The sequence below is a fragment of the Oryzias latipes genome, chromosome 11 (genome assembly GCF_053564925.1).
Source record: "Oryzias latipes strain Hd-rR chromosome 11, Olatipes_Hd-rR_3.1".
In the NCBI taxonomy this organism is placed as follows: domain Eukaryota; kingdom Metazoa; phylum Chordata; class Actinopteri; order Beloniformes; family Adrianichthyidae; genus Oryzias; species Oryzias latipes.
This window is the reverse complement of record NC_136247.1, coordinates 1,200,133-1,223,575: the sequence shown is the minus strand read 5'-3', so window position 1 is coordinate 1,223,575 and position 23,443 is coordinate 1,200,133. Positions and strand designations below refer to the sequence as shown.

At 44.0% G+C, this 23,443-nt stretch overlaps 1 protein-coding gene and 1 long non-coding RNA gene across 2 annotated transcripts; both read left to right on the top strand.

Moving 5' to 3' along the window:
• The first annotated feature begins 8,778 nt into the window (after positions 1-8,778).
• Positions 8,779-11,465, top strand: LOC144995095 (uncharacterized). Its single transcript, XR_013658732.1, has 3 exons — positions 8,779-8,908; positions 11,062-11,104; positions 11,206-11,465. It is a non-coding gene; the product is annotated as an uncharacterized LOC144995095 (long non-coding RNA).
• Positions 11,466-13,398: 1,933 nt separating this feature from the next.
• On the top strand, positions 13,399-19,236 carry nrsn1l (neurensin 1-like). The gene is made up of 4 exons (XM_004074427.5): positions 13,399-13,548; positions 16,152-16,230; positions 16,822-16,965; positions 17,268-19,236. Exons 2-4 carry the CDS (start codon positions 16,171-16,173, stop codon positions 17,670-17,672), a joined length of 609 nt encoding a protein of 202 aa, XP_004074475.1. The 5' UTR covers positions 13,399-13,548; positions 16,152-16,170; the 3' UTR covers positions 17,673-19,236.
• The last annotated feature ends 4,207 nt before the right edge of the window (positions 19,237-23,443 follow it).

Here is a 23,443-nt window from a genome sequence, read left to right as displayed (position 1 = left end):
CTCCGAAGGTGGTAGAGAATGAGAGGGCAAAGATCCTGTGGGACTTCCAGATCCAGACTGATAGGATGGTAATGGAGAACCAACCAGACATTGTAGTGGTGGATAAAGAACAGAGGAAAGCCGTTGTGGTGGATGTGGCAGTGCCAAGCGATGGAAACATCAGGAAGAAGGAACATGACAAACTGGAGAAATACCAGGGACTCAAAGAAGAACTGGAGAAAGCATGGAGAGTGAAGGTGACAGTGGTGCCTGTGGTAATTGGAGCACTCGGGGCAGTAACCCCCAAGCTGGAGGAGTGGCTACAACAGATACCTGGAAAGACCTCAGACCTCTCAGTCTAGAAAGGCGTAGTGCTAGGAACGGCTAAGATACTGCAGGACCCTCAAGCTCCCAGGCCTCTGGTAGAGGACCCGAGCTTGGAGGAGAAACCACCCGCGGAGGGTGAGAAGGCCGTTTTTATATATATATATATATAACTTATCCAACTTAAATTACCGTAAATTCCGGACTACAAGCCGCTACTTTTTTCCTGCGCTTACAGCCCTGCGGCTTTTTCAGTGACGCGGCTAATTTATTGATTTAATTGGCGGCCGCCATGTACGTATTTTCCGAACTCAGTGAATAGTTTGAATTCTCTATCTAACACCAAGCACGAGGTATTTTCATTCAACACACCTCTTAGCAGCCAAACAGCATGGACTTGACTTCAGGTCTTAGACACTTCAGTCATGGTTCAACAAAACGAAACACGCATGCCCGGCCGCATCCCAGAATCCTTTGGGGCCATTAGACCCAACGTGCACGTGATCGCCGCTACAATATGATGAAGCTTTCAAGTTAAAAGCAATCGTTAAAAGCAGCGTAAAAAAGTCCACCGTCACCAACGGGTTTGGAAAAGCCGGTTTGCTGCGTGACGGAGAGAACAGCGCATGGAGTGAATTTACACTCCATTTACGGTTTCTAAGGAAACCGTAAAAGCGGAATTTTGCTTTGAAAAACTCACAGCCTCCGTGTGAGCTGGAGACATCTTCTCCTGCTGATTGAGCTGCGGGGCCGATGGCAGTCTGAAGGCTCCCACACGTAACAACGCATCCGCCCCTCATACACTAAACGTACAGTTTTAAGTCCGATTGCTCTGCACAGAAACGATTTGCTCCATCCACCGGCGCAACGGGGACGAAGTGCTCCTCCTTGAAGCCGCCCTGGCCAGAGGTGTCGGAGTAGATAGGAAGGGGAGACAAGAAGCGCGCGGGGCGGGAGCGGAGCGCAGAGGCGTCCGCGGAGTGCAGAGGCGTCCGCGGAGTGCAGAGGCTTCTGAATTCTGACGCACGCGCCGCACTGAGGCGCGCGTATCGCGCTGAGGCGCGCGCTTTTCAGTCGCCGCTGCTTTATTTTACCGTTGTGTTTTCTAACCAGTCCTGTTACTCCCATAACGCTGCTGCGACACAAGCGGAAGGAGAGCTTTTCCCGTTCACCCCTCCATGCACTGCTGCTAATTCTTAAACACGTACAACAGAATGGCGAGCCGGGCGTTGGCCCCGCCTTTAGCCCCTAAGACTCATGGGAAATGTGGAATCGCGGATGTAAATTTCCTCATTATAACTGAGGGATGTAATGTTGATTATATGGTTACTGTTTGTAATTTTATGTTAGATACCTAGATTGTCAATAAGTAAAAAAAAATGAAATAAAAACACCATAACTGAGGGACTTCTGAACAGAATATAGCTCCATGCTGTTTGTCAGATGTCGATACACTTAAATACGTGACCCAGAGGCAAAATTGGCACCACCCACAATGTGCTAATGAATTGCACTCACTCTGGGATGCTGGGCGTGATCTGTCAGGATGACAATATCGCCTAACACATACGCGGCTTGTACCGTGACGCGGCTTGTGTATGTATAAAAGCAGTCAAACACGTGAATATGGGTGGGTGCGGCTTGTAATCGGGTGCGCTTTGTAGTCCGGAATTTACGGTAATTCAATTGGTAACAAGTAATTGAGTTACATTTGTTCAACCTAATTTCTTATGTCTTTCCAACTCAATATTTTTTTACAACTCAAATTTACATATTTATCTAACTAAATGTAATATTGCTCCAATTCAATTAAATGTTTTTCCATCTTAATTTAATGTAATTAGTGAACTGTCATATGTCTAAATTTGAGGCTGCAGATATACTCATTTTTATAACAATAAAATGAATGAAACAAAGCGGATTTGAATCATGTTACCATGTACCATATCTCTGAATTTATCATTATGTTACAACACAGTAGGGGTGCTATGTAAACTCATCATCCTCTCCTTGCCTCTCACTCATGGTGCAAAAATAATTAAATATAACAGTACAAATGACTGGGCAAAACCTAATAAAACAGCTCAACAACAAACATTTGGTCAAAAAGCCACACTCTCTAATTAAGGGTAGAACCGCCCTGGGTATGGCTGCTCCATAATGTTACGAGAGAGAATGAGGGAAGCACCCAGGCGCAGAAAGGAGGAGGCTGAAGGTTTCAGGGAAATAGAGGCTTTAACAACAAAAGACTCCAAAAACAAAACTAAACCACTGCAGCAGGCAGTCAAACTGGAAACAAGGGAACATTAACCTATGGAGCAGCACAGGAGGATGGGAAAGAAAGGACTTAAATACATACAGACAAGCGAGACACAGGTGGAAACACTCAGGACAGATGGGGACCAAACGCGAAGCTTGACACAACAACAAAACAGGAAACCTTACAAAATAAAACAGGAACTGAACTTAAAACATGAAGAAACAAAAGACAACCAGAAAAAAAGTAATGAAACTAAAACAGTGACAGTCTTTTTTTCTGTTTTTCATCTTTGTATTTCATCATTTCTGCAATAGGTTTGATAAATCTGTGTGCATTCTTAATTGCATTTACTATAATTTTTGAAATCAATCAATCAGTCAATAAAGGACAAGGACCCTGATAAACACAGATTGCATATCTTACAGCATAGAAAACTTTAAACTTTCTGTTCACCCAGAAGGAATGCTGTCAATTTGACAGCAGAAGAAGGAATACCGACCTCAGAGCAATCATAGACAATCTACAGAGTCTAGACTTTCCATCATGACCATATCTGTGAATTGGTTTAGTCGTTACAAAGACACTGGCTTTGAGAAAAAAAGGAAAATGGTGCACTGGGGTTCTGGGGTTCTGTCCTCTTTCCTGTTTTTACTTCTACCCTTCCCTTCCTCTCCTCTATTCTTGATCATAATTTATCATTTAGTTCTCCATGCCTCTGTTTGGTGCAGTGCGATTCATGTATTGTCCCTCTTTTCCTCTCCCCTCCTGGGGAGTGGGAGTGCTTCCAGACTCCAGTTGGCTCATCCGTGCTCCAGTTCCTGACCGTTTACCTCGCCTTTGCTCCTGCTCCTACACCTGGCTTTGGATCCTGCCTCTGGCTCATCTCTGGCTCGTCTCTGCTCTGTACCTGACCGAGTACCTCGTCTTTGCTCCTGCTCCTACACCTGGCTGTGGTTCCTGTCTCCGGCTCGACTCGCGCCTTTGACTGTCCCCACAACCACGGCTGGATGAAGCTCGTCTGCTGGACTTTTATATATGTAGTTGTAGATTTAGATAAGTTAATTCTTCTCTAAGAGTTCTGGTAAATCGCATGTCCGTCCTGGGGGAGGATCCCTCCTTCATGTGGGCACCCCTGAGGTTTCTTCGTTTTTTCCGGAATCCGGTTTTTTTCGGAGTTTTTCCTTACCGCGAAGGGGGGTCTAAGGGCAGGGATGCCAGTATAGCATAGTCAGTTTGTTAGTTCATTTTAGTATTTTTCTATTGAACTCTTTGTATTCGTGATCCTTTTGATTTCATGTTTTACTTCGAAGCCCATCGAGACGACTGTTGTTGTGATTTTGGGCTATACAAATAAAATTGAATTGAATTGAATTGAATTGAATTGAAAAAAACACACATATATATATATATATATATATATATATATATATATATATATATATATATATATATATATATATATATATATATATTAATGATAATATTTGCAGTTTTTTAATTAATATGAATGCAAATATATCAGTGTTTGTAAAATAAAGAAAAATAAACTTTTCTGTTTACATCTATAGGAAAAGAAGGCCTGAAAACATTTTCCTGAAGAGCTTTGTCACCCATTTGAACACTAATGAGCAGAGTGTTCACACAGCCACTCATTAATGCACGGACGCACAGACTCCTCTGCTTCCTCCCCATAAGACTTCTGACGGCCCATTAGTTCCCAAAGTGCTATTTAACTGTAAGAATTCCTGTCCTTATGGAATATTTAGACTCCTGCGCCTGTCAACATGGGATGCATTTTTCATGTTAATGTTCCATTCCTCTGTGATCTGCATAATGTATCACAACCAACCGGCCCCACAAGCGCATCCACTGACCTTATGACCTCTGCAGCACCGCCAGATCCTGGTCTGCTGAGCACCAAAATGTGCCATCTACAGCCCATCATTGTTTAATTAAAAGCAAAACAGAACTCAGATAAGAAATGATTTCTTAGAGCTGCATGCAAAGCCAGCTCTTTGAAACACACAGACTTTAAATAATTTCAGATGAAGATATTTCAAAGGCATGTTGGTGTTCAGGCCCGAGTCTCCTAATGCTGTCTGCCAACATGTGATGGGAGAGAAAAGAAGAGTTCCTGGGGTTTTTTTGTGCTGGGAGATCATTCAAACCCAGCTTTCATTTAAGATAAAATGAAAACATTTTCAGCTTTGACACAATTGATAGAAAAAAATAAAATAAAAACTTTGAAGAAACTAAAAGGTAGGCTGGCAGAACTTTTAAGGGTCTTCTAATTGCTTTAAGTGACAAAAAACAACAGAAAAGCATAAGATGAAATATCTCCTATCCCATCATGAATTTGTTGTAGTAAAACATTACAAACCTTACAAGCAGGAAGTCTGCAGGTGGATTGCTACAGATATCCTATGATAGCACAAATATTTTTCTGTTAATTCAAATGCATCGTAAAAACAAAATTAAGAAAGTGCCTAGTTAGATCACAGGGTTTCCTCTCTGCTCTTTGCAGATGATGTTGTCCTATGGCTTTATCGAGCCAGGACCTCCAGTTGGCGTTGGCCGGTGTAGATACAAAAAGTGTTTGACCTGCAATAACTGTTCAAAGGGCCTGACACTAATGATGACGTCACACTACGGTGGCCCCACTTAGACAAATTACATAGCGTGGAGATCTGCTCGGGCTCTATATAGATTTTTATTTCATGTTTCCTTTTGCAACCTTAAGTTCTTTTCCTTCATATATTGTGTTTGACATTATTCATTGTCATATGTAAAGAGACATTTTGACTCAACCCACTTTGTGAAAAGATCTGTGACTGAGCCTCTGAGAGCAGCTGGAGTCTCGTAGCTTCGTGTTCGCAGGCAGGGGAGGGTGCTTTGTTACGGTGTGCAGTCCGGAGAAAGGTTCGGACCTCAGACCATTCGGCTGCTCTGCGGGAGCGAGCTGCCAAACACAGGAGAACAGTGGCTCCCAGGAGATTTGTGTCTCCAAGGAAGAGAAGTGGCTTTGGGACGGTGTGTGCGCTAGTGGAGCCGGCTTTTGAATCAACAGTCCTGAAAAACCGTGCAAAAAATCATGTAATTTTGTGTTTCCAGTTGGGTCCAGACAAAATACAGGCCGATGTTATTCCAGTGTAAGTTCTTCCATGGCTAAATGTTGTTAGCACATATTAATCTAATCCTAACCCTTCTTCCTTGTCAGTTCTGCCAACAATAAAGCACTGGTCGCAGAGATTTAAAAAACTATAAGCAAACATGCACTTAATAATAATCATGACAGTAATAAAAGCCGGTTTAGAAGATCTTCTTGCTCTATGTCAGAGCTTTGTTTGTTTACAACAGCACTCATTACTTCTTCTACGGTTATACTGTAATTTGTCCGGACTAATCACTCCCTGACAGGTCATCGGCCCAACGTACATGCAAACAAATACTGTGACATCATCATTAGTCGCAGCCCCTGAACCCTTATTGCAGGCCAAACAGTTTTGGAACCTTCACCTGTTTGCGGCTGAGTGGGAAGCAACTGGGATGAGCGTCAGCACCGCTGTGATCAACAGGGTAGATTGGAGCGGCGTCTGCTGTTATGTTGTTTTTTGTTCAAGCCAGTCGTTAATGGCAGTCGACAAAAATAATAATAAATCAATTAAATTCAATTTTATTTGTATAGCCCAAATTCACAACAACAGTCATCTCAGTGGGCTTCGTACCGGTAATTGTAAGGTAAACATACAATCAAAAAGGACCATAAATGCATAGAATTCAATAGGAGAATATAGAAAATTTAACTAAACAGACTAGACTAAACTGGACATCCCTGCCCTTAGACCCCCCTTTGCGGTAAGAAAAAACTCCTAAAAAATAACAGAATCCGGAAAAGACAAAGAAACCTCAGGGGTGTCCGAAGGAGAGATCCTCCCCCAGGACGGACAGGCTATTTACCAGAACTCAGAGAAGAATTAACTTATCTAACTCTAAAATTACATATTTAATGTCCAGCAAATGATATTCATCCAGTTGAAGTGCAGGGACGGCTGGGGGCGTGAGACGGGCCGGAGACAGGATCCACAGCCAGGTGAAGGAGCAGGAGCAAAGACGAGGTACTCGGTCAGGAACAGGAGCACGGATGAGCCAACTGGAATCTGGAAGCACTCCCACTCCCCAGGAGGGGAGAGGAAAAGAGGGACAATACATGAATCAAACTCCACCAAACAAACGTCACATATTTCCAAAAACACTCTGCCATGCGCTCCATAACCCATTTTGGTCTCTAGCTTATTTGTATGTCCTGATCAACCTCCCTGGTTGTTTTGTCTAATATTTTGTTTTAAAATATTTTTTTTTATATAATTGTGTCATTGATTTGTTTGGATGTTATACATAGTGAATTCCGCAGCTTTACTCCATAAACTGATGTGTGTTTGACTTAAGGTTGTGCGAGCATTGTTCACTTAGACCCCAAGTGGACAATCTTTATTGCGCCAAGGACCGGTTTGATGTCTGGCAAAATTCTCATGGACCAGTATGTTGTATGTGGCGGAGACACACTCCAGTAATGCTGCAATAAAAGCAGAGACACGTGATTAGACATACTCTGTCCTTTTATTTTGACAAGCTAAACATTGTACATCGCACAGGTGTCATCATCCTCTCCCCGTCCCACACTCATGGTGCTAAAAAGAAGTAAACACAACAGGAAGAAATAACTAAGGGTGAAACAACAGAACTGCCAGATGAAAGGACACGTAGGCAAAAAGAAACACCCGCTCAACCCTATTTTGACCAAAGCAGGCAAAGGGGATTGATTTAATTCCCTGTGATGCCAGCTCCAACAGTAACCCCTGCAGCCTGCGGAACTCCGACAGCAGACCAAACGTGCACGTGACGACACTACAATACAACAAAATAATATGACTTGCATGAAAACTTTGGTATTTTCTAAACATAACAATAAACACGAATTATGACATGAGCAACGTCCTCTCTGCCCGCAACGCTCTCTGGTTGCTATTATTATAACATTTAAACATGCCTTCAAAATAAGTGCATGGAAAATCCGACTCACCACAATGCTGAATGGTTGGAGGGAATCTCCCGTTGGGATAAATCCGTATTTTAAGTAGGACTCCTGATACTGTCTATCAAATGTAGCTTTCTTTTTTGGAAGTCGAAGGCTCCTTCTTCTGTCTCCTGGCTGGGCCTTTTCCACTTGGCAAAGAAACTTTCCAAGACGTTTGTTTTTAATTCATTTTGCTAGTTCCTGGGTTTTATTTAAGCGGTAACCCATCACATGACGAGACGAGTTAATTGGTCTGCGTCAACAGTTACATAGACGGATGGAACAAAAAATCGGGCAATTTTTCTAAATAAATCATCTTTCAGATTCCGAAATAAATAAAACGGAAGTTATGTAAGTTATTTTATTTTTTCTGTGCGGCCCGGTACCAAATGACCCACGGACCGTTACCGGTCCACGGCCCGGGGATTTGGGACCACAGTGTTAGACTCTTGCCCTTGCGACTCGCGACTGGCTCCTGCTGCCCCACCTGATTGAAAAAATACAGACTGCTAATGAAGACATCTGATGCTTCGCCGGCCGGCTGTACCACGTGACTGATTCATGAAGGGGTTCAGATTGAGCCGCGGGTTTGACATTGGCATCAATCCCTCAGACTCTCTTCAGTGAGACTTAGGAGACGGCTCAAAGATTTAGGGGAAACTGTTGTTTTTAACTAAAACCAATGTCTCTCAAAGACACTGATCACTGGCCATATCTAAGTGTTGCAAAAGCACAATCATTATCCACAGTGGTTCATTGTTTAACGCGGAAGTTATGTTTCTAAAAATAACTAATGATATGTTTTAAGGCTATAAAGGTTTATTTAGTGATGTGACGCTCCGTATTGAGCAAGCAGTGCCTAAAATAAGCATTTTCCCATTGACTCTTATTTTAAAATTGTCATTTTCATGGGGCTTAAACAATTATTAATAACATTTTAATGCATATTCATTGCCTTTTTTTTTCAAAATGCTGCAAATTCAACTCAAGCATTGCACTTGAGTGAACCAATTGGTTGAAAGGCTTCAATGCTTCATGAAGCTTCATCTGCCCATCACTGATGTTGAAAGTGTTTTTCAGCTTTCTAACATTGTCCCAGCCATCCGTCATGATCCTGAGCCACTCAGCCTTGGCAGCTCATCTCAGCTGTGCAATCAGCTGATTTACTCCAGCTGTGTGGGGTAATCATCTTGCATCAGGAGCTGCAGCACTTCAGCCATTGTCAGGCACTCTCCACCCTGAAAGCCTCATGCGTCTGAGCTCCCTTACAGGTTTGTGTTCCTATTGGTGCTGACCTGTTGCCTCTCAGAAGTGCTTGTAGTTGTAAAATGTGTTTTGTTCCCCAAGATTTTTCAGGAGAGACTTGCTAATGTCAAGCAAAACCCCAACAAAATAACCCTTCTCAGTCTTTTGTCTGGCCTCACACAGTCCTTCAGCTTCTCTCGGCGTGGACTCCTGCTGAAATTACCCCCCCCCCCCCCCCCCCCCCACACACACACAAACACAGGGAGGTTAAACCCCCTGTCATTTTCCACTATTGTGGTTGGACATATTTTAAATTTCTTCTCTTGAGCAGAGACTGCGGCTCTATCTGCTGGCATATGACCGTGTTGCTCCTTTTGTGCACTTGGCCAGTTTGTTTTCTTGGGGTCCAAAACCCTGACACCAAACGCAAAAAAAAGGACTACGTAACGTAGCAGCATTTCCGCCTTCCGCAGACCTGAGCACTGACCGCACGGATTTCAAAAATGATGTGCGAACAGGCCCTTAATAATAATCATAAAAGTACTAAAAGCACATTTAGAAGATGCGTGTTGGTCCAAACGGCAAACGTTTAGCATGGCGAAACCCTCCCCTTTTTGTTGTGTTTCTTTTGTGTGACTGCGGTTGTCATGGAGGCAAAGCAGCGACAGAAGGAGGTGTTGCCTTCAGGGCTCCTGGATGAGGCAGGAGAGGGGAAGCGCGGGAGAGGAAAAAAGAGGGCTGCTCGGCCGGCTTATGTACTTTCTCTGATTTTTGAATGAGAAAGTGTTTGCAGACGTTGTGCTGTACTAACAGTTTGATCCAAGCAAAGAAATAAACGGCTTCTAGCGTGTTCCAGAGCAACGATGTCCCGCTTCATTAGTTACCGTTTGCGTCCCGACCGGGACCGGACCGGAAATAACAGCGGTTTCCGACTACGGTCTGAAGCCTGAGGATGAAAGGTAACAGCTGACAGCAAAATCAGCGCACAAAAGCACCTTAATAAGTCATGTGATCTCAGTCAGTGGTGTCCTGAGTTGACGTCACTGACGTACGACTCGCATTTACTGGGGAATATCCGATTTGTCTGCTTACATGGCACACACAAATGCACGTATCCGATTTGTTTCCACATATGAATGAGGCCTGAATCCGATCTGAGAAAATCGGAATCCATGTGCTTTTGTCCTGCTTACACGTTCACCGGTCACATCCGATCTGTGCCACATGAGAGGAAAAAAATGCAGTGTAAATGCGGCCTAAGAGACGTCATGTGAGATCCACTTGTTATCGTGGATTGGAAGGAGCTGGTGTTCAAAGAGCAGGTTTTTCTGTGTAAATGGATCAAAATACAGCTTTGGGGTTGTTTTTTTGTGAGGAATGAACAGTATAATTACCTTAAAAGCTCAAAAGTTGATTTTTGCATGATAAGGCCCTTTAAAGATTTAACCACTTTCAGTTTAGTTTGTCCTTAAGAGACGACTGTGCATGAAGCCATTTTTAACTGTGAGCTCCAGGGTTGCAATATCGGACAACCAAGAATGATATCTACTAGTATTGAGGTCCACATGGACTGCTGACATAACATGAAACTGAGAAAGGGTTTCCCTTTCAGCTTCAAATCTGAATCTCTGCTAAATTTCTGAGAAACAAGGAAATGGACCTTTCCAGATTCAGCAAAACCGAATGAATTAAATTTATTTAGACTGTTTGAGAAAGTGACAGAAAAAACACATATGTGAATGTTATTCCTTTTATTAGCTCTTCCCTAAACTGCCAAGTTGTCAAGCGTGTCTTCCAATGCATGCTGGGACAACTGCCACAGTCAATCCCATCCCCAAAAGGATCAGACAGGTGCAGAAAATGAGATACAGGTTCTGCCATCTGAGTCTTAAAGCTAAATATTGAGGCTTTGGAGAAGGCTCGGCTCTCTGTGTTTGACGAGCCAATAAATGAAAGGCTTTTCACAACTAATTAACATGATTGCTCGGCTCTTCCATTATGTAGACAGCAGTTTTACAGGCTGGTGTGGGTTGAAGTGCAGGTTATTTTTAAGATGCCTGACTGACACAAAGCAGAATTTTTCATCGTGATGAACAAACCTGTTCAAGCCTCAGAATAAAAGAAGTAATCAGACCTGCAGCAGAAATGACTGATAATGCTTCAAAACATCTTCTAAAAGGAGCAGATGAAAGGAAATCCTGGCTGCACATCATCTTAAAGGAGTAAGTGTAATTATCAGCGAGCCAATCAGCACACAGCACTCACTTCATGTGCCTGACCTTGCTGGACCGGTAACCATGGAAATGTTTTTCTCCCTCTGCAGCAGAGACCTTTATGTATCTGCGTGTTGAGATGAACGACACACCAGGACCTTTTCATTCCTTTCCCTCACCAGGGCATCCCAGAAATAATCTTCTCCTCATTCCGGCTCCAGGATGATGAAGCTCTGCCTCCTCTGTGCCAATGCAGCAAACATGTTCTACAGCTCAGCTGAATATGCCAAAATGACAGTTCTGATCCTCTTCTCGTCTGGCTCTGTTGTGACAACCTGAATAAAAAATGCATCGTCTGAAAACACGGAAATATTGACTGCACAAATATTGGTGTCTATTGAGAAGCACAGACTGTGAAAGAGAAGCTGTTTTAATGCCATAAAGCAATCCTACACATCTCTCCCAGAGCCTCTGACTGGGTGAACGTAGCATTCTGTTTAAGTACACTTTACTGCCAACATTTCCATCATACTTTTAATGCAGGCCGTGCTAAAAATGCACCTGAGAAGTGCAGTGGCAGGATCGCTGCTCAGAGAGCAAATCCAGAAGCTTTTCTGTTTCTGATGCGAGTCAACAGCTGCAGAGTCTAAAGGTTTTCACTCAAATTGTTTTAACATCCAAATTTGGCCAAAATTTTTTTTATCTTATTTGTAAAAAAATGCATAAAAAAACAGAAGGAACTTTAAACACGTTGAAAAGGAAGTTAGGCCTACATTTGGAGGGAAGAGTTTTCTACAAATGAAATTATTCTGAGTGATTTCTGTGATGCAGCAACAGGAATGTTGACAGTCATATTGATTTTTATAACTTTGATCTCAGACAGGAAGATACTAACATTTTTATCCAGTAAACCTTAGAGGAATACTAAAAACCTCCAAAAGGACAGAGAAGGTTTACTATTATTGATTATAAATCGTTTTTATTTAAAAAGTCCTTAATATAAACACAGACACAAAGACTTCTAAATATAAATATATATAATTTTTATAAAATAGGATGAATAATCTTTAGTTTTTAGGTCAAAGCATTGTTCTGTCTGTTCCTGAAGCTGCATTCATGAGTCCATCAAAGCTGCAGTTTAGCTAAATTCCAACAATCAGATGTAGAATGGAATATTGGGGAGAATAACTGAACCCACAACACAGGTGTCGTGAAAATCTCATTCATTGCAGATAAAAGGGTGAACCAGAGAAAGAACAGGTGAGTTTCTTTGGATTGTTTTAGCAGCATTTCTCTGTCAGGCCTTTCTGCAGCCTAACAGAGAAAAGGAAATTCTGAGATGCTCCTTAGGCACATGTGGCCTTTCAGAAGGAGCAAACATCAGTCCTGCTCAAAGGAGGGTTGGAACCTCAGTACTGGTATGTGCAGAATTTAGTTCCCCTGTTTTTGACATTGTAGTTCTATTTTCTGCTCTAAATCTCCTTTGAGATATTTCACAAATGTAATGTGGGTCCTGGAGGTTATTGTCCTGTTGAGTTTCAATCCACCTTCAGTTCATCATCTCCCTCTGGAACATTCTGACGTACAGAAGAGTTTTTGAGCCGGTGGTTTCTGTGGGTTTCCTGTTTTTTCTCCCCATCCTGTGCAAGAACCTTTTTCAACAACAACAGAAATCTCCTCTTTTAATAGGTCCAGCAGTTGTGTGAACCTAAAGAACAAAATGCCTTCTTGACATTTTCTTGATATTTTTTTCCAAACCATTCCAACATTGTTTGTTCAGGCGTCTTTATGTGGCTCTGGTCTGATAATGGTCTAAAAGTTTGGTAGCGTGTTTGCAACATGCTCCATACAACTGCAGACCAGCAGTCAATGCGTAAAAACATTTAACCTAGAAAATACATAATACATTATTTTTAATAAATTAAAATAATTAAAAGATAAATAAAACACTAAAGAAAAAAGAACTTAAACTCTCCATCAAAGCATTTTGACAAGAATTCATGTTTTTACAAGTCCAATGCACATTTCAATTCAGCAACAACTGTGGTCCAAGCTGCAATGGTCATGCTGCAACTCCTCACAATCCCTATATCTGTGGGTTATGACACATGAATGAAATTAATATTTAGTCCTAACAGTTTGGCATTCCCTATCTTCAAATTATTGTCTAACCTCATCAGTTCACCCAAAGCCTTTGATCATAATATTTCAGATCCTTTTGATTAAGACAGAGTCCAATCCAAAGCTGAAGCAGCCTTCCACCGCAGACCTTCAGCCTCACTTCAACCTAAAATGAATTAAACTGATAGAATTGAAGTCTTCACGTCTCTCCCTCTCGCCTTATCTCTCCATCGCGCATGCTCGTATCTGAACCGGGATTTCCAGAAGCAGGAGGTCCGCCCGTCAGCGAGTCATGGATTCCCAGTGAGAAGAGCGGCGCTGCGGCTGACAGGGTAAGACCTGGTCCTCCTCTGGCCCAGAACCGACGGAGGAGACTGTCCGTGGGTGTGATGGAGGAGCGGGAGGCTGAGCGGTGACTCACGAGTGTGACCGTCCTGAGCGTCCACGCGTCTGCGCGGGAATTTCAGAGCAATGTCATGTTTTCATGAAGTCTCTGACCTGGCAGCTTGACAGCATATTTAAGAAAAGAAGACTCGTTTTTGATGCCGTTTCTGAAGTTTGAACTTTGCCTCAGACTGAGAATTATCATGAGCTGCTCAGCTTTAAGGACCACGGACAGCTCCGGGCTGCGCTTTCCAAACAGCGCAAGTGTGCGGGACTTAAAAAGCAACGCTCACATTTGCGTGACTTACGTTGATTATTTCATTTTTAGTCGTAGTTAAAAGTTCAGACTCTAAACGGGTTTAAATATTATTTAGTTGTGAAGAACAAAATATTGTTAAGATTGAATGTTTCATTTCATCACCATGAAAGGAAATACAACCTCCACGATTTAAAAATGTCCAACAAAACGAAAAATGGCAATTTGACACCAAGTGGCCCCGATTGGACGCTTACAGCTGCATTTTTACGTAAACCTTGTGCTATCCTAGGCACTTTACCATTGGGAGTTGGGTCATCTAGACCCACTAGACAGTGCTCTGAACCTTTTTTCTTCAATGATTTGTGATCTTCACTGGTGTCCATGGATTACATAAAATCTTTCCACCTTTATCCACCTTTGTCATGGTAGGGAAAACACGTCAATGGAAGGGGGGGTCATGTAAGATAGAACAAGGGATCATCAGCGTTTGTCTTTACTGAAAACATTTCTTATGAAGCACAGACATGGATTTACCAAAGTGTAGTGTAACCCTTGTGCTATCTTAGATGACCCCACCCTTACATTGACGTGTTAAGGGTCTGAGCTGCTGTTAACCTGCCATTTCTGAGGCTGCTGACTCGGATGAACTTATCTTCTTCCTCTTTGAATGAGAAGGTGTGTCCAAACCTTTGGTCTGTACTGTATGTTTGCATGAAGTTGCACATTGCATAAACTTGAAACTTTTTCTCACCTTTTGGTTCTCAATTCATATTCATTGCTGTCAGGAGTTAAAGGGATGCAATAGAAACGATAAAAGCTCCTCCAAATTTCCCTGAATCCACTGCAGGCCTGAAACAAATAAAGTTAAACATCTTATTTTTACATGCTTGTAATATAGTTAAAGGTTCTTTTCTGTTTAAATTATTCAGTGGACCAATATATCAACTAAAACTATCATAAATAAACATAAAGTCAAATACACCTGAACAGTGGGAAGAAACAAGGGGAACTAAAAAGATGATGAGTCAGACACTGACCGACCAATGACTGAATCACAAAGGACAGCTGTGGACAACAAACAAGTGAAATCAGGTGGGACTGGGAAGGATGTGGGGGGGCATGAAACCCCACAACAGAACATAAGGAAAGACAAACAAAGCAGAAAAGCTATGCTTAGCAGCTCAGCCATGTTTATAAGCAGCCAAAGTGTAGAGATCCGGCTCCATGTCCTCTAGAGTCTGTGTCTGTGCTGGTGAGAAGAGAATGCAACACACACTGAAATCCATCATGGACGATCCTCATCATCCCCTGCACGAGACTAAGGGTGCACTGAGCAGCTCCTGCAGTCTGAAGGCCCGTACACACCGGGACGAATATTTGCCAGGCGTTATTCGCCAGCGTTTTTCGCCACGTTTTTTGTGTTCACACCCAGGCGATTTTCGCTGACGATGAGCCGAGCGAACATGCAATTTCATTCCCTGACATTAGATGGCGCTTAATATAAACAGAAATACTCCTGTACACAAGGTGGCGCTGCGCAACTTTACGCTTCTTAAAGTCGCTTTTCACTCAGAAGAAGAGAGCAAGTATTTACGCGCTTGTCAGAATCATACAAAGAAAACATGAATATTTCAAGCACCAGTAGCTCCAACTGGTGCTTGGTTCGGGGATATTTTAGAATGTCCGTCATTATTTCTTCGCGGCAGTGTAGACGCTACTTGGCGTCCATCTTCTTCGCTGGTATGTGTGCTCAGCAACGCAGTTTGGTGTTTCAGCGCCCCCAAGTTGTGTTTTACTGTAACTTCAGAAGCTCCAGACACTTGTGCAAAAGCGCCGTTCACATTGGTCGAATAGATTTCGACGCGAGGCGTCAAAAAAAATAAAACGAACCCGAGGCGTTTTTTTGACGCTTTGACGCGTGGCGTTTTTTCGCGTCGGTGTGCACACTCTCATTGGTGCCCTTTGTTTAGTCACGAGGCGTTAAACGTTGGCGAAAATTGCCGGCGAAATTCGTCCCGGTGTGAACGGGCCTTGAGACTTGAAAATCTTGCTACAGAAAGGAGCGCTTCCTCAGAGCTTTCCTCCCATCAGCTACAGCGTCTCAAACACACTGGTCACCTCATTACTGTTATTTATTTTTAGTGATGTGTATTATCTGTTGGAATTTATTAATATCTTGTTTTTGAAGAAATGGGAACAGATTTGTTTTCCCGTGGTGGGATCAATTCCAGTTTACCTGGTGTGTGAACATGGACATGCAGCAGCTTACAGAGCAGCTTTGCTTCTTCACAGCAGGTGGAACTCGAGCGTGATGGCGCTGTGCTCTGAGGCCGGTGTCCCCGCTGCAGGACCAGAATCTTCTGGTAGTGAGGTGAGTCAGGATTTTCTGCTACCACGAGGATAGATAAACAAAGACAATGTGTGTTTTAACCCTTGTGCTATTCTAGGCACTTTAACAATGGGAGTGGGGTCATCTAGACCCACTAGACAGTGCGCTGAACCTTTTTTCTTCAATGGTGTCCATGGATTACATGAAATCTTTCCACCTTTATCCACCTTTGTCATGGTAGGGGGAACACGTCAATGGAAGGGGGGAGGGGTCATCTAAGATAGCACAAGGGTTAAAGGGAGACGTTTGCAGCAAGGGCAACGTCCTCTCCCCAAAGTTCAATCCTCATTCTCTCTGCTAATGTCCTCCAGGCACAGCAGCTCCAAAAAACAGGCTCAGCCCTTAAGAAAAACTTGGATCAAACAAACATTTTTAAACTATGAATGGTTCCTTAGCTTCTTCATAGCAGACATCACTTGGTTTATTTAAGATGTCTAAAAATCAAAGAGTCGAGGTCTCTTCATTGACAAATATTTAGACATTTCAGAATTCTTTTCAGAACTAATGAGAGGTCAGATGAGTCTTTTTTTCCCTCCTCATTGTTCAGTTGCTTTGGCTTCCACCTCCTCACAGGGCTCCAGCTGTCTGCAGTTTGGCGTTCGTTCTTATCTGCATCACTTCTATGAGGAATGCTCCTCCTCCATGTGGGACAGAGACAAGGCTGAGCCGGGGCAGAGCCAGAGGTCAGGCCCCTGGTGGAACTCGGTTGTCTGGAAGGTAAAGTTGCACCCCAATACACAACCAGACACAACAACAGAACAAAAATTGTTACTTATTTATGTCCCAGAAAATGATCTTGTTTAAATTTTGTTCCCAAATTTCCTGTTAGCCATTTATGTCTTTAGCTAAGGATGTTGTCCATCTTTACCATTCTTCTGCTGCTTCTTTTTATGAACCACTTAACTTCATCAGATGATTAAAATCACACAAAATGTTGATGAAAGGCAGCGTGAAGGTGTGAAATGTACAAAGCATCTGCATGAAGGTCTTGCTCAGCTTTGTTTTGTCTCATGCTCCAGGTCTCCCTGGCTCTGGGTCTTCTGATTCTGACCGCTGGTGTTGTCTCTCTAGGAGTTAGTTACTCCACCACCCACAAAATTGAGTCATTCGGAGAAGGTGATCTGTTCTTCGTAGACACCCAGGCCATCAGTTTCAACATGGGGCTTCACCTCAGCACTGTGACTGGGATTGGCCTGTTGTGCCTCGGCTCTGCCCTGGCAGTAGCTGCAGTCATCGTGTGGGTTGTCCCCAGAGCCAACTTGAAAGAGAGGCTGCTCCATGGATCGAGTGAGGGGGACCGGAGACGAGAGCCTGGGTCAACGAGGATGGCCGGCAGGGATGTGGTCACTAAGCCACCAGACGCACAGGAGGGAAACGTACCCTTCACCCTGTCAAAAGTGAAAATGGTGCAGCCTCCTTCCTAAAACATAATCTTGCTGATGGTACAAGTTTAGATCCGATCCTGCAGCTTTGTTTGTCTTCTTTTTCATTCTTCGTCCTGCCAGGTGGAAATGCAAGCAAATACCAGTTAGATGCCATAAAAGCATCACCTTATTTAATAAGATCATTAAATATTTTATTGAATATAAACTTCTATTAGCAGAAGACCACCCAAAGGTTTCTCAGACATCTGGTAACACTTCAGAGAAGAACAATTACCGGTAATTCTGTGTGTGTGTGCATGCATGCGCAGCTTCAGGCTAGATTTAGGCAGGCTGTCATCTGCTAATAGTTAGAATGAGTGAAAGCCAATACAATGTCCTTTTAAGAAGAGATATGTAGGATTTTCCATCCATCCAACCATTTATCCATCTGTTTTCTAAAACCACTTATTGCCTTTTGAGATCACAGGGTTGCTGGAGCCTATCCCAATTAATTTTCCTCAAAGGCAGGGAACAGTTTGGCTCAATGCTAAGGTCTTTAAAAAGAAGAGGAAAAGCTGCCCTCTGTGTAGTACGACAAATAAGCTAAATCTTCACAGTCATTCCGCTGTTTGAGAAATAAACTGCATCCACTGCTGTTTGGCATAAATATGCTTCAGTACCAAAAAAATTGAATATCTTTATAAATTAAATAATGTGTTGCTTTTCTTCAAAGGACCCTTACATTATTGATCATCTGAGGCTTTACCTGCCTTAAATCTGCTCTGATCAGATGATTCTAACAATCTTCAACATCAACAAAATGAGATCACGGGAGCATAAACCAAGTTTTGTTCATCAATGTATTCTTTTACCATAAACTGTGAGTATAGAGACAAACAGCTTCAAAGAGAGTAGAATCAATGACAACGGTAATTAAAAATTTCACTATTCTTTGTCCAACAATGTTCCTTTTCTTTTCTCTCTTTTTAAAAAGTTTTTCTTTCTTTTTAAATAACAAGTTTCAGAAGTGATTTTAAACATGTTCATTTCTTTATTGCTCTTGTAGAAAGGGACACATACAAAGTAGCTTGTTTGAACACTTCCACATACATACATCAACACTGATGGAGACATATTCCGCCACGTGCTGTCACTCACTCAGTCACACACATTAATACTTCATTGACAGCATCACCCATTTTCTCCCCATTGTAATCTGGCTCTGTAATTGTCTGCAATCTGTGTATCCAGGCAACAGTTGTGCTTCAAGTGTCAATTTTGAACAGTGAACAAAGACTCCTCTGTGATTGGTCCCTACACTCCTCTCTCTTTATGATCAAACCTATCAGATGTTTTGTTTACTGTCATGCACAGCAGTACTGAGTATGAGGTGAGAGGAAATTACAAGGGCACCTTAGAGCACACTCTTCCACTTAGTTATTTTAATAGTCACAAGGCACAATGGACAAAAATAGGTTAAAACAGCCGGTCATCAGTATCCACATGTACAAGGTGCACTTTTACCAGTGGTAATGTTGGAGTTTCACTGTTTTGCTGTCTGTTTTATTCAAGGTAATGGAGTGAAAAGTAAAAGGTCAAAATAAAATGAAACCTGCATATCCCATTTTTCTGTTTCCATTCACTCTTTCCCATTTCTGCATCTTTGTGTTCAGTGTCACAGTGCAGATGAAACTATCCCAGCCCTCAATGAGGGGAACGTGCTTCACAGCAGAGGTCATCATCTACAACAGCAAAAAGAGAAAACAGAAACTCGCCCAATGAATCACAGTCACCAACCTACCTCAGGGACTGAAGGTGGAGTCTGTTGCGTCCAGAGGAAAATACATGTTCACAGAATGAGCAAACATGACTTCCAAATGTTTTCTTTGAAAGAACCCATGACTGCTGTTAATCACCAAACAGCTGCACTGCCCAATCTTGTCTTCGTGGTTTCAAAAGTGAATTTCAGAATATTTGATATACTGTGCTACACCTCCATCACACCTTTGAGTGGCCACAGACAGTATACATACATTCATATATAAAAAGAAAATAAAAAAAATGCCCCTCTCACCCTCCGCGTGTGGTTTCTCCTCCAAGCTCGGGTCCTCTACCAGAGGCCTGGGAGCTTGAGGGGTCCTGAAGTATCTTAGCCGTTCCTAGCACTGTTCTTTTCAAAACTGAGAGGTCTGAGGTCTTTCCAGGTATCTGTTGTAGCCACTCCTCCGGCTTGGGGGTTACTGCCCCGAGTGCTCCAATTACCACAGGCACCACTGTCACCTTCACTTTCCAGGCTTTCTCCAGTTATTCTTTGAGTCCCTGGTATTTCTCCAGTTTCTCATGTTCCTTCTTCCTGATGTTCCCATCGCTTGGCACTGCCACATCCACCACAACGGCTTTCCTCTGTTCTTTATCCACCACTACAATGTCTGGTTGGTTCTCCATTACCATCCTATCAGTCTGGATCTGGAAGTCCCACAGGATCTTTGCCTTCTCATTCTCTACCACCTTCGGAGGTGTTTCCCATTTTGACCTTGGGGTTTCCAGTCCATATTCTGCACACATGTTCCTGTATATTATTCCAGGCACTTGATTGTGGCGCGCCAAGTATGCTATACCTGCCAACATTTTACATCCTACAGTTATGTGCTGGATTGTTTCAGGCGCCTCTTTGCACAGCCTACACCTTGGGTCTTGTCTGGTGTGGTAGATCTACACCTTGGGTCTTGTCTGGTGTGGTAGATCTACACCTTGGGTCTTGTCTGGTGTGGTAGATCTACACCTTGGGTCTTGTCTGGTGTGGTACATCTACACCTTGGGTCTTGTCTGGTGTGGTAGATCTACACCTTGGGTCTTGTCTGGTGTGGCAGATCTACCCCTTGGGTCTTGTCTGGTGTGGTAGATCTACCCCTTGGGTCTTGTCTGGTGTGGTAGATCTACACCTTGGGTCTTGTCTGGTGTGGTAGATCTACACCTTTGGTCTTGTCTGGTGTGGTAGATCTACACTTTGGGTCTTGTCTGGTGTGGTAGATCTACACCTTGGGTCTCGTCTGGTGTGGTAGATCTACCCCTTGGGTCTTGTCTGGTGTGGTAGATCTACCCCTAGGGTCTTGTCTGGTGTGGTAGATCTACACCTTGGGTCTTGTCTGGTGTGGTAGATCTACACCTTGGGTCTTGTCTGGTGTGGTAGATCTACACCTTTGGTCTTGTCTGGTGTGGTAGATCTACACCTTGGGTCTTGTCTGGTGTGGTAGATCTACCCCTTGGGTCTTGTCTGGTGTGGTAGATCTACACCTGGGGTCTCGTCTGGTGTGGTAGATCTGAGCCTCTATGGCTCTGGTGCTCAGGGCTTGTTCCTGAGCTGCCAGGATGAGTGCTTCAGTGCTGTCCTGTAGGCCAGCCCTTTCTAGCCATTGGTAGGACTTCTTGATATCAGCCACTTGGACGCAGCTGAAGTTACCATCTGGTGCAGCTAAACTACACCCCATTACTGAAAAACATACAGGACGATCTAACACGCTGGACCAACCTGCCTCTGTCCCTTATGGGCAAGGTAGCCACAGTAAAAATGAAAATCGTACCCAAAGTTAATTATCTCTTCTCAATGATTCCCACACAACCGCCATTAAAATGGTTCAAAACATTAGACTCATCCATATCAAGCTTTTTATGGAACAATAAACCTGCAAGAATTAGTCTAAAAACTTTAAAATCTGCAAAAAGCTGTGGAGGATTAGAATTACCAAACTTCCACAATTACTTTCTTGCAAATAGATTACAATACATCTTAAAATGGTTAAAAAATAATCCAGAAACCAACTCATGGTTAGACTTGGAACGGGTGTTATGTGGAAAGATCAACCTGTCACAGCTACCATTTATTAGCCAAACAGTTAAAAAACAGGATTGTTTCAAAAGTATTAATATAAATGCCACTTTAACACATGTAGGGTCCTTGGTAGGGGGGGTGCTTGGACATCACTGCCAGCAAGCAGCAGATGTCCTCCTGGCACCCTACCCGCCAATTTTAACCGCACTTTAGACATTTAGGGCCCCTTGGTGGGGAGGGTGAGGGGACATCACTGTGAGTAATCAGGAGATGTCCCCTTAGTGCCCTACTCGCCAATTTTAACTGCACCCCCCCTTAGTACACACACCCCTCCCCCTTCAATATATACATTCCAACATAAACACACACACATGCACACACACACCCTTTCAAACACACATACACGCACACACATTTTGCAAGGAAGGTGGGACCTGGGTCCATCTGTCCCCTACCCCTTCCCTGGTGGGGGGTGCGGGCCCCCTTGGTGATGGCGGCCGTGTCCCTTGGGTGCTGGCTCCCTGGGCCCGGCGGTGCTCTCTCCGCATGGTGGGGGGGTTCATATTACACCTGAGCCGGGGGTGTTTGTGTCCCTGGGGGGTGGGTCCTGGACCTTGCCCCTGAGCGCTGGGCCCCGCCAAACTTCCAACGTGGCCGAGCCTGGTAGGGCCATATTTATAACACCCCTTGTGGGCCCTCTTTTTTCCCCGGGGTTCCCCCCTCCTGCCTTGTTCCTCCCTGGACCAACCGTGGGCCAGGCGGGTGGCTGCCTGGAGTGCGGAGCGGGTCTCCCTTGGGGGGTCCTGGCTCGTACCTGGGGTAGGGGCGGGGGGATGCCCGGAACTCCTGGGTGGTGGTGGGGTGCTCGTCTGGGGCTGTGGGCGTCCTTCTCCGGTGGGGCCCTGCGTTGGGCGCTCCCGGCGCGGCGGGGGGGCTGCTCTCCTGGTTGGGCTGGGGCGGCGCTCTCTTTCCCTCCGTGCCTCCCTGCTCTTTGGCTCTGGGGGCCTTGTGGCGGTCCTGCTGGCCCTGGCCTGGGTGGCGGGCTTGGTCGCCCGGGCGGCAGTTGTTCCCTGCCGGTTCCCGTGTGGCGTTGGGGGGATTTCGGCTGCCGCTGCTGCTGCGGTGGGGGTCTTGGGGTGGGGATGGCTGGGCACTCTTCCTCCTTCTTTTCACGTTCCACCATCCATTTTAGAAGAACATAAACACTCACCTGAGCACTGGTGTTAGCTCACCTTTGCACTAACAGTTTGCATGACTGAATGACTGAAATATTTCACACTAGTTGGTTTTAAGGGGGGGTCGTAAAGAATACTACCAACGTATTCCCTGCGTGTCGTAAAAGGCGACTAAAAGGGACGGAGCGAGAGGACTGGGAATCCTCTCCCCTGTAACTACATTCCTAATTACGGACAGGGTAGAGTTGGGAAGGGGAGATTACCTCCCCAAACCCTTAAGATTGGGTCGTTGAATGTGCGGGGGTGTAGTACAGACGGAAGCAAAAGAGATCTGATTGGAAGGATGTTTGAAAGGAGGGGAATGAGCGTGTTAGCACTGAGTGAGACAAAGATGAAAGGGAAGGGTGAGTGTGTGTTTGGAAGTGTGAGTGGGAGAATGTCTGGTGTAGAGAGCGGGAGAGCAAGAGAAGGTGTGGCTTTGCTGGTGAGCTGTGAGGTGAGACGATGTGTGGTTGAATGGAAGGAGGTTTCACCAAGACTGATATGGGTGAAGGCGAAATTTCGGAAGGAGCTGTGGGTGTTCGTGAGTGCATATGGTCCTGGCAGTGAGAGGAATGAAGAGGAGAGAGTGACCTTCTGGAACGACTTGGATGAGTGCTTGCAAGGATTTGGAGCAAATGTGAATGTAGTGCTGATGGGAGATCTGAATGCTAGAGTGGGTGATGAGAAAATTGAGGGTGTTGTTGGCGGGCATGGTGTTCCTGGAAAGAATGATAATGGTGAGAGACTGATAGGAATGTGCACTGAAAGAGAGATGGTGATTGGGA